We start from the raw sequence: 10,891 nt of genomic DNA, 5'->3' as shown, positions 1-10,891 counted from the left end.
AAACAACAGTTTAAATAGCAAGCAACAAACAAAGGGAATATATTCGACAAAACAATTATATTAACTATACCGTATACAAAACGTACATACATATATATATATATATATATTATAAATATTAAGCCCCGAGCGGAAATTTTTTTGAAATAACTAAATATTTAAAAGTAATAACGTAATGTAACGAAAAATACCGATTAAACGACACACACACAGACAGCAGACAGACTCGTAAAATGTTCGTAGTCCGTAAAACTACACAAGAAAATGGGAAAACCAATAAGAAAAACTTGAATTTTAACTCGTTTATACAAAAACACATATATACATATATTAAACTAGCAGCTAATTGTTGTACTTAAGAATGTCACATTACAAGAAGAGCAAATAAACGAAAGAACATTTAAAATTCAAACAGAACGCAAAAGTAACGGTCGTTTTCATAGAGATGGGATCTTTTCAATGGAGCAGTGCGCATAACAGAATGTGCCAAATTAACAGCAATGTGGATTAGGTAACAGCACGCTGCACTCGTTAACAGCGATCGGTAAAGTTTTTATAAATCTTGTACATTATTAAATTTTACGGAAGATCATTAAAAGATCAAAAAAATCACCAATTTTTAACGCCAATCGATCCGTCATTTTGGTAGAGATCAGCGAGGTACGACTTTTGACAAGTTTTCATATTTTTGAATGGGTTTTTTTCCATAACTTTCCTTAAATTGCTCATACAGCTAATAGAATTACTGTTTTAAATAGCTTATTACCAATGCTAACCAGCCCTAACATTTATTGACGAACTTAGGAAAATGAATTTTTTGGTAAATTTTCTCATTTTTTGCAATTTTGTAAAATCTTCAAAAACTGGCCAAAAACTAAAAACAAAAATTTTGAATGCCAATCGATTTGTATGAAAATAACAAACTCAATGAGGTGTTACTTTCCATTTTTGGATAATTGTATGGGCAGATATGGCCCACCAGTTTTTGCTTTGTTCTTCGTTTTTTTGATCGTGTCTCAGTTGAAAGAAGCCACATTCTTTGGCCAATCAAATGCTTAGTTCTACTCGGCACTATCTACAATTTTGACAAAACCAAGGTTGGCACTTGAAAAGTCAAAAGGCGCAAGCGAGAACTACAACGAAGATATTTGATTGGTGTTTGACCGTTACTATAACATTGAAATTGGAATTTAAAATAATACTCGTAGCACCGAACTCCTTATCGGTCACAAGTAATTGAATGCAACACACTTATCATTAGTGTTCGATCCCAAATCAATTGAGTGACTTACTCTGTAACTAGTCAACCGTTTTCCCATGTACTTTGCTCGAGAATGCACCACCCAAGGAGTTATATCATCGGCAATCTGTATATCTCAAGTGGTAAGAACGCGAAATTGAAATAAAAGGAAAACAAATTAAAAGTCCCGCCAAGTGCCAGTCCAATAATTCCAATTTGCTGGGAATTACGAAGTGTATCGAGCATGCCAACGAATACTAGGTATACTTTGATATCATTCCGAGCGGTAAACAAACCGCTCGATGTGATTTTTTCCTTTTCCCGGATCGTTAGGCGCTGATAGCCACAACACGTTTGAGCAGCGCGTCCAATTAGTGTTCCGGAATTACGTCAGAGCACGCAATCGGGCCCGATAAGAGCCACTATATTCACTCCACTCTCGATCCTTCGCCTCGTGATCCGTCACGATCGTGTCACGAACGCACACCCACCGCAGATGGGCGGTCGGTCGGTGATCGATCTATATTGTTGTGTGCATATGGGGTGCTTCAATCGAGTGCCGATAAGCATTAGCATTAACCGACTTGCGGGCCAGTCATTGTTTGGATTCCCGCATGGACAAGCCGAAGGCTGAATCTCTTGAGGGTTGGGCTCTGGATTGCATTGGCAATTGCATGATTCGCACCTGGAAAGTGGGCACGTGTCAAATGCTCTGGAGAATCCGCGCAGTAGGTGGTTGGATAAGGGGCAACCAAGTCACCTTGGAATTTTAACTTTGTCAAGGTTATTTGTACAATTTTAGCCCTGATCTCATTACTTGAGTTGAGTTTTGGGTTCCTTTTTTGAATGAAGTATTATTATAATTATTACAAACAGCTTTCATTCAAACCAGACGTTTTAGATTTGCATGCGCGATTCGCTTGCAGTCATAACATTTGAAAAGCGTTATCTATTTCAGACGCTTCGATTGCAAATCAATTTTGCTGATTTATTTGCCAGTAATCAAACATCTCAGTTGTAGTGACAACAATTTCCGATCATTCGAGGCTTTCCCGAATGAAAAACAATATACTGCTGCAAACCGGAATTGATTAAAAAGTATTTCATATGTGTTGGCATGTATGCTGCATTTAGCAAGTTGTTTTTCTTTTTTTATTAATAATAATACAAGGCGTAAATGTAAGAAATATAAAAAAAAAAACAAAAAAAGGTATATATATATAGATGTCAGAAGCTTCTTTGTCACTGCACCATTTTCAACGCAACATGCACTTCAATTGACTTTTGTTTACTTGGTAAATGGTTTTTATTGATTATCAAATTGCCGCATTCCATGGCTGCCAAGGCTAAGTACTTAACACATCACAGATTGAAAAACCCGACCCGATTTCTATATGGAAATGCGTGTTCCACAAGCACATTTGTATAATTTTTAACATTTCATTTGAAAATGTCAATGGAACTCGTTACTTTAGTATGGTCCCCAGAATTTGTCCACTTCTTGTATCTTTCATCTTATCTAATCATCCTGATGTTTCTATTTCTTTAGGAACACTTCGTGCAGCTCCACATCCTTCAGATTGACGATTGTGAGGCGGCGTGAGAACTTGCCGGTCTGCCAGCGCTCCTCCAGCTCCTCGAGAGTCCTGCCCCTCGTCTCCGGGACAAAGGCGCCGATGAAGACGGCCGCCAGGAAGGATATTCCCGCATAGAAGGCAAATAGATTGGCTGTGCCCAAAGCGGCCTCCATATTCGGGTATATCTTCAGCATTATGAAGGCCAGAATCATGCCGAAGAAGATGGCTATCCCGGAGGCACTGCCTCTCGCCCGCTGCGGGAAAACCTCGGAGATCATGAAGAAGGGCAGCGTCAGCATGCCCATCGTGGAGAATACGATGTGGGCGACAATGCAGGCCACCGGTAGCCAGTGCAAGGTGCCCAGTGTGTCCGGAAACCAGTTTCCACCAGCCAGGAGCAGCATGCAGGCGCCCATTCCGGTGGCCGAGAAGATCCCAGACGGCTTGCGGCCCCACTTCTCGAAGATGCCGCTCATGAATAGCGTGGTGATTATCCTGGCCACGCCCAGCATTACGGCCACCAGCACGGGATCGATAGTAACTCCCGCCTGCTGGGCAATCTGGACGGCGTAGACGATGATCACCACCACGCCGCACGCCTGTTGGAATCCAAAGAACGTGGTCATCATCAGGACGGGCTTGTAGACCTCCGGACGATGGATCATCTGGCTGAGGGACTCGCCGGCGGCGGTGGTGTTGCTCGCATCCGCCAACTCCTTCATGTGCGCCAGCTCCGCCTCAAATTCCGGTACGTAGTCCACCTCTGAAAAGTGATTGAAATAAAACATAAGTATTAGAAAAAAAGGAAATAAAAATGCTTAGACTAGACTTATAGAAACTTAATTGATCAAATCTAATATTAATAAATCAGCAGTCGAAATTAAGGCTTTCAATGCTACTGAGATAATTACGAGGAAGCCAATTTAACTTTTTAATATAATTACTTTCATTGCCTTGCCATTTTGTTGACTGAACCTAAAGGTCTCATTAAATCATTTCGCATGAAATACTACCAACTCATTTTTTTTTTTACCTGGCATGCCATAAAGGTCAATGTTTACATTAGCTCCATAGGATCGGACTTTTCAGCCACCCACTCACTTAATTTAATTCACTAATAGTCTTAAATTGCTGACCAGATTGTGTGATTATTTTGTATTGTGTTAGTCAATGATTAAGTGTATTTAAACAGATTTCCCATAGGAACCAAAGGTTAAGTATTCCCTGATTCCTCTTAGCGTTTCAGTTAAGGACTCACCTTTTTTGGGCAGTCCACGGAAGTATCTGAGGGATTTCCTGGCCCGCTCCTCCTTCCCTCGTGTGAGCAGCCAGCTGGGCGATTCCGGCATGGGGAAGACGAGCAGTGTGGCCGCCAGTTGGTAGCAGCAACTGATGCCGAAGATCAGCTGGATGTTGTGACGAATGAAGTAGCCGAGGCAGTACATCAGCAGAATGCCGCTGGCCAACCCAAGCGAGGTGCCCAGGATCAGGCGACCGCGTATCTTGGGTAAACTAATCTCGGCGGAGTAGACACCCACTGGCGATACGAACATGCCGATCATGATACCACCAAAACAACGACCCAACAGCATTTGATAGTAGATCATGTCGCGATCGGAGTGCATGAAACTGGTTACCAGCAGGATCCAGCCAATCAGTCCTATCAGATTGGTCAGCAGGATGGTGTGTTTGCGGCCAATCCTGTCCAGGAAGTAGCTGACCAGAAGTCCACCCAAAGGACACGCCATGTTCTGGATGGAGGCTAGACACAAGGATAAAATGAAAGGTTAGTGCTTTTATTACTATATGAATATTCTTTATGATGAACAGTTGAATCATTTCTTAATCTCAAAGAGCGATGAACATATTGCTATATCGTTTAGTTAAGTTATATTGTTTTTGGATAGATTGAACAGTATGATAGATTGATAGTATCTATGCTTACCAAACCAACTCGACTCGTCCTTGTTGAGCCAAAAGGGCTGCGTTTCGTCGTGCAGCTGGTTGAGAGTAACGGCCGGCATGCTGACCACCATTCCGGAGCCGAGGACGCCGCTGTTGCCCAGGAAGACCATCAGTTCCTGCCGCAGCACGGCCAGTCGACCCTCGCCGAGGGGCTTCTCCTTCGCGTGGGAGTCCTTCGCCGTGTCCTTGGCGACGACTGTGGGCTTGTAGGCCGGCGGCGGCACCAGCTGCTCCTCCTGCTGGCCCTTCATTTTGCGTGAGAGTGTGCAAGCGGGTGTTGCTCTTTTTCTTTATATATTTTATTGGCCTTCTATTCTATTGGCTTTGCGGGGGCGGTTGGGGAGGTGGTTGCGATGCCTTTTGGAAAACAAAAGGGGGCGTGTCTGGTCGGTGGAGCCGATGGTGCCCTGTTCGCTGCCAATCAATTAATGGCTCACAATTAGCTACAGTGGCGACGTCGTCGACTAGTGGGGCACCTGTGAGTTTGGCTGGGCCTGTGGCTCTGATAGCTCCGACTGTTCGACAAGTGGAAACTTCCGCGCATTTCAATCAAGGGCTCACGCTCCAGTATCAATTTCACAAGTTGCACTTATCAGTTTCGAACGGCCGAGAGTTTTGTGTTATCCGTACTCGAGCTACGTTTACCAAATTCGCAAAAATCCATTCCTTAATATTTTGTTTGCTACCGCTCTCCGTTTCGATGGGACAGACTGCGGACGGAGAATAAAACACGTCCGTTGCGTTCGGCGTTCGCTGGGCGACTGAAATGGATGCTATGCTGCTGCCCTGCTTTCTGCGCCCCATAATTTGCAAATTAAAAAAAAAAATTATTGTTTGCATTTAATACGAATACGCGGCGTATACGCGATTAGGCGAATTCGGTGATTACGTATACGCCACCGCAGGCACGCTGTGAGCGGCGTTTTGAACGCAATTAGCTGTCTAATCGATCCGGCGACACCCTCGCTGACCCCCCTCCTCACACCACCGCACCCCCCGATGCCCCCAAAGCCCCCGAGGCGCCTAAGACCCCCGCAAAATCCCCATTATCTGTATCTCTCGCGTTTTGCTCTCCGAATCGAACGACATTGGCAACGAACTTGACATTGTCACAACGGCAGGAAAGGTTAAAGGGGGGCGGGTGAACGTCTGCTGAATGCTATATAAAAACCGAAATGAAGAGTAAATCTGTCATTGGTTGGCCACCGAAATACCCTGATTCGGAATCCCCCAGCATGCAAGGCATATTGAGCAGAGAACAAAAGCGTAAACAATTTAATTTGCTTATTTATGACTCCACTAATCTGGCCAAAATCGCCAATCACGTTTCGGACTTAAGCGAAATCGGGGGACTTTTAAAAGAAGCTCTTTATTTCTGTACCTAATACTCAGTATTTTATTACCAATTAATTTCGCAGACGTTCGGTTATTGTATGTACTTTACATTTTCGTAGATTCTAAAATGATAACAATGTTTAAAAATATATTTCTTAAATATATAATCGTGTAGAAATTAAAATAAAAATGTATGTATCATGTCTATTTATACATACATTGTCATTATTGTAGAAAAAAACAAAGTCAATAAATTATGATTAAAAAAAGAAGTTGCATTACAAGTGAAGTGGACCCTTTGCTGCGTTAGGGTATCTTTATAAGGTAAACACAAATGTTTCGTTAATGAAATTGCAGCTTTTTTTTTGTTTTCTTCTGTTTACGAAGCACATCGTACTCGTAATCATCGGAATCGGTGTGAATACTGCGGCTGCAGTTGGCCAAAAGCCAGAAGCCAATGGCCAAAAACCAAAAGAGAGACCAGAAGCTTATCAGCCCTCTCCGCTCACCTGTCCACCTGTCTCTCGCTTTGGCCACCTTTGCTGCGGAAGAGGTGCATAAATTATGCGATATCGAGCGGAATGTTAATGCCCGGCGCTCATTCTACATTTTCTGTCGCTTTTTGGACCCCCGGACTTATCAATAGGGCGATGCACGCCGCTGCCACGCGGCCAGATCGTTTTGAAATGAATAATGCCCGAGCGGCTACTTTAATTAACGAAATCCGAGCCACGAAATGTGGCAACTGTTTTTATGACCACAACAAGCAGTGTAATCAAGATAATGACGGCAAATATTTAAATACTGATTGCGGGCCAATTTGACAAGTTCAAATATTTATGGCTTAATATTTAGGTAAATCAAGCAATTTAGGCAAAGGCCCTGGGACTACAAAACGCAAAAAACGTTGTCTGGCCAAGTGAAACGATAAGTTATTTATGGCCGGCAACCAGTGTCCAGATAATTTAAATTGAATCTGATTTATGGTGGCTGTAGGCAAATTTCTGGTTTCCTGCTAAGTACCACCTTTCACCAGGGCTTTCCCCATTGTGCTTTTTGCTCCCTTCCCAACTCCATCAATCAGTTTCAGCTTGTAATTCTGTTTGCATTACTCTCCGGTGTCTCGGCAAATGCCAAAACGAAAAAAAAATCAAAAACAATATAAAAAAAAACCCAAACACACTGAATCGTTCGATTATATGTAAATGCCTTGCCAGACTGCTGATAAAACAGTAAGAACGAAAACGTGAGTTTGTCTGCCCAAAAAAAAAAAACACCTTTCAAGAAATACATACAGTGTTCATCAGATAAGAGTCCCAGACCGGCGAACATATATATATTTTAAAATCGGATAATGCGGCTACGTAGAAGGGAAATACCCATTTGACCGATAGCCTCCAGCAACGAAGTTCTCAAGGTAACTCTGTGTACTTTGTACTTCCAATTTTTTTTTTGATAATTTAGCTTTAAAAATATTTATTATTTCTCATTAAACTATTTTTTGTTATGCGATTATTAATTACAATTGTCACTGCTTTGATTCGATTTCAGTTATATTTCCGCTGAAAGGTTCAAAAATCAATAAACGAAATGCCACTGTAAACTGATCAAAACTGGTTATCTGAGGACTGTTCCTACGTCAGCATAACTCAAAAGCCTCAATGCCCGCTTGGCAACTAAAAAGTACTTTAGCAAACTGTTTTTTTCTTCGCTTAAAAACTTAATTTAAAAAGCATATTTTTGCTTTGTTTTTGAGGATACGTAACAAAAATTATTTCTATTTTTATTACACTATAAATGCTGTCCCAAATTAATACAAAATGTCTAAATACTTGTAATAAATGTATTGTAAAGATCGAATGTGTGTCTTATTAATTCAGCAAAAAGAACATTTTAACGAAATTGTTATAAAAGTATTTTTGAATTTTGTTAACGTTAAAGAGCGCGCCAAACTATGAAGATATCGATTACCATTTTCGATTGGCACTGTTGGTGCTGTCAACATACACTTAACAGACCTGGTAACAGTGAGTGAAACCGTGTTGCCACACAGTCAAAAATAGTTTTAAAAAGTAATTGAAATGCGTTACGTTCAAATAGTTTGAAATAACATAAATATCATGAAAAGGCGTTTCTAGTTTGAACATAATATATATAGGCCTTATAAGTACAATTATCAGCAAAAAATTGCTAACATTTGAAATTAAGGTATTCAAATCTAAGATCTTTTTAGGCCTTCATAAAAACTGAATTAGCAACTGTTTTCATTTATTTATGTTGAACGTAAAAGTTTATGTTTTCTTACTGTGTCATTCTTTTTAACTACGCATTTGAATCGACTTATGGATTTTTGAATTAATCCTTGCAGGAAACAGAGGCATTAAAAGCTTAACATTGTCCGCTGGCTGCACATTCCTCTGTTACATAAGGTTAACAGTCGAGTGTTGCAGTTCCGACCCTTTTATATATGGGATATAATAAATTTATAAATATAAATTGTAGTGGCTTATGAAACTAAATGTACAAAGTAATAAATCCCGCAGTATACGAAGATATTTGTTTTAATTAGGGACATTATTATTAATGGCAGCATTAAACATTTATTCTTTGTGATGCGTCATAAAGAGTTCGATTTAAGTGTTAAAACCATAATACGAAATTTCATAAAAATTCACCTTTTTTCCCGCTTCCATTTATTTACTCGTTCTTTCTCTGTTTCTAACAGCACACTAACAGCTACTGTTATCTTCTGTTCGCCAATCCAAACTTTGCCAGCAAAATGAATTCAGTTGGTTTCTGACGCTTGGCGAAAGCGCACGTGCGACTGCCCCACCCCCACTTAGCTGCCTCCCAAAAGCGCGAGCGAATTTTTTGGCGCGCATTTTTGTCAACGTTTAATTGCATCAATTATTTGGCTTTTTTTTCAAGTGTTTGTCAGGAGGCTTCTTTGCAAGGGTGCATGTGTGTGTGTGCGTGCTTACCGAAATAATTATAGCCGTGGATGTAACTTTGTCTGCGAGTGTGTGGCTAATTGCAGGGCGCACTTGCAATATTCATGGGACAAGTGCAGCGACACCGGACTGAATAATTCACCAGAAGTAGCAGTTCTTATTTTGCGACTAGGCCGGCACAAAAAACAAAAAAAAAAAAACCAAAGGAGGTGCAAAGAAAAAGCCGGCGATCCGACGAACATGTAAATCGAAGCTCAAATGGCAGCGAGCAACAAGCCCCAGTACAGGTACAAATCCCACGGCGCCGCCCTGGAGTGCCTCCTGCACCTAATCCTGTTCAGCAGAGGTGAGTCCCAAGTCCCCCAAGTCCTAATGCCCAAATTGAGTGCCAAAGAGGCATGTCTTCCCACCGAAATTAGCGTCGGCAGAAAAACAAATATTATTTCATTCCTCAAAAATACATATTTCACACAGAGTTCAGACAATTATTTTTGTAAAATCCATCTGCGTTTCTGCATTTGATCTTACCATGCAAGATCTTTCCCACATCTGCATTTGCCTACACGATGTAAGTCTATTAAACCACAGGAGCACAAGTTCTCGGAAATCGGCTACAAAATGCTGAAATGCTACAAATGATCAATATTTGCAGCCTCAAAATTGAAATGTTATTGGTTAAATGCTTAGTAATTAACACCGATAAAGTAGCCCATTACCCATTTGCTGCCACTTGTTTTTCGTGCAATTGCAATTCCCCTGAGGGGGCCGAAAAATGCCCAAGCCCACTGGCCAACGCGGCGTATGCGTAATTTATGGACCTGCTCCCATTGCATTCCACTTGCGGCACAGGCCATAACGGTACTTAATGAAATTAAAACGCGAGCTGCTCTCCATCTCAGGGGCGTGCTTGCCCCGCCCCCTGTTTGTCGTTCCACCCATCGCACAGTGGCACAAAATAGCATTAAAAACCATTAGCATTTGATGTGCCTATGAATATGAGGGCTAAATGATAATGGAATTTATACTAACTGGAATTTTAAATATTTTTATAGAGTATTGTTTTGTTTCTATTAGTTCAAATTTAAGCCAAATGCAGAATTCACTTTTTGACTCATAATTATATAGACTTTAATCACGGTGCAGCGATTGCGTTAATGTGCAAAATGAACATCAGCAGCAGAAGCAGCGAAAGGAAAACTTTATTATTATCATAGAATACTTGGAAAACTGTTGCCTCAGCATTTTCCCCATCTTACCCCTGATGCAGCCAAGAAAAAGTGCAACACGAAGAGAATGTGGCCAACTAAACTAATCCCAGCAAATTGAAAAGAAAAGTAAATCCAGAAAGCAACTTTGTCTAGCCTCGAAGGCAATTTCAATTATCCCACGTCTAAATTATAAGTTGACAACAAGTCGAAGATTCCTTTGGTTAAAGGGAATATAAAGAAACAGAAATATTATTAAAGACTGCAGTGGCTGAAAAGTTGAAAATTGAAGACCCCTCCACTAATTGTTTCCCAACTAAAACCATGGAACTGTTTAGGCCGATTACAACATTCGGCGCCCACAACGGTTGCAAAACAATCTAAACAACATTATAAGCCTCCGGAAATTTCAATTAGGGAAGCACTTAATAATTGGTGCTTATTAATAAATGAAATTGCACATCATAAAGGCCCGCTCTATTGTGGGGCACATTCTCGCTTTGATTATCCACAAAATCGAATCATTTTTGCAATATAATTCCCGCTAGGCTCGAGGCGTTTCGATGGAACCTTCTGTCCGAAAGGTTTCCCATTTCACTGCCAGCCAGCTGACTTGAC

General features: G+C 41.0%; 2 protein-coding genes and 1 long non-coding RNA gene across 4 annotated transcripts in view; 2 read left to right on the top strand and 1 right to left on the bottom strand.

Annotated features, from left to right (window-relative positions):
• Positions 1-2,348: 2,348 nt before the first annotated feature.
• Positions 2,349-5,554, bottom strand: LOC6725339 (facilitated trehalose transporter Tret1). Its single transcript, XM_002106320.4, has 3 exons — positions 4,763-5,554; positions 4,076-4,579; positions 2,349-3,580 (listed from the first exon to the last, which is right to left on the bottom strand). Exons 1-3 carry the CDS (start codon positions 5,031-5,033, stop codon positions 2,778-2,780), a joined length of 1,578 nt encoding a protein of 525 aa, XP_002106356.2. The 5' UTR covers positions 5,034-5,554; the 3' UTR covers positions 2,349-2,777.
• Positions 5,555-5,663: 109 nt separating this feature from the next.
• LOC120285349 lies at positions 5,664-7,977 on the top strand. 2 transcript variants are annotated; one of them, XR_006542103.1, is made up of 3 exons: positions 5,664-7,363; positions 7,415-7,534; positions 7,669-7,977. It is a non-coding gene; the product is annotated as an uncharacterized LOC120285349 (long non-coding RNA). The 2 variants fall into 2 exon arrangements; XR_005544651.1 differs by having other exon boundaries at positions 5,664-7,534.
• Positions 7,978-8,897: 920 nt separating this feature from the next.
• LOC6725337 overlaps positions 8,898-10,891 on the top strand; it is a 36,868-nt gene continuing 34,874 nt past the window's right edge. Inside the window, exon 1 of the mRNA XM_016172891.3 lies at positions 8,898-9,414. Within this exon, the coding sequence (XP_016038393.1) occupies positions 9,327-9,414 (88 nt within the window). The 5' untranslated portion in view covers positions 8,898-9,326. The remainder of the gene's footprint in view (positions 9,415-10,891) is intronic.

Source organism: Drosophila simulans, chromosome X (assembly GCF_016746395.2).
Source record: "Drosophila simulans strain w501 chromosome X, Prin_Dsim_3.1, whole genome shotgun sequence".
Classification (NCBI taxonomy): Eukaryota; Metazoa; Arthropoda; class Insecta; order Diptera; family Drosophilidae; genus Drosophila; species Drosophila simulans.
Note: the sequence above shows the minus strand (reverse complement) of the source record. Positions and strands in the feature narration are given on the sequence as shown.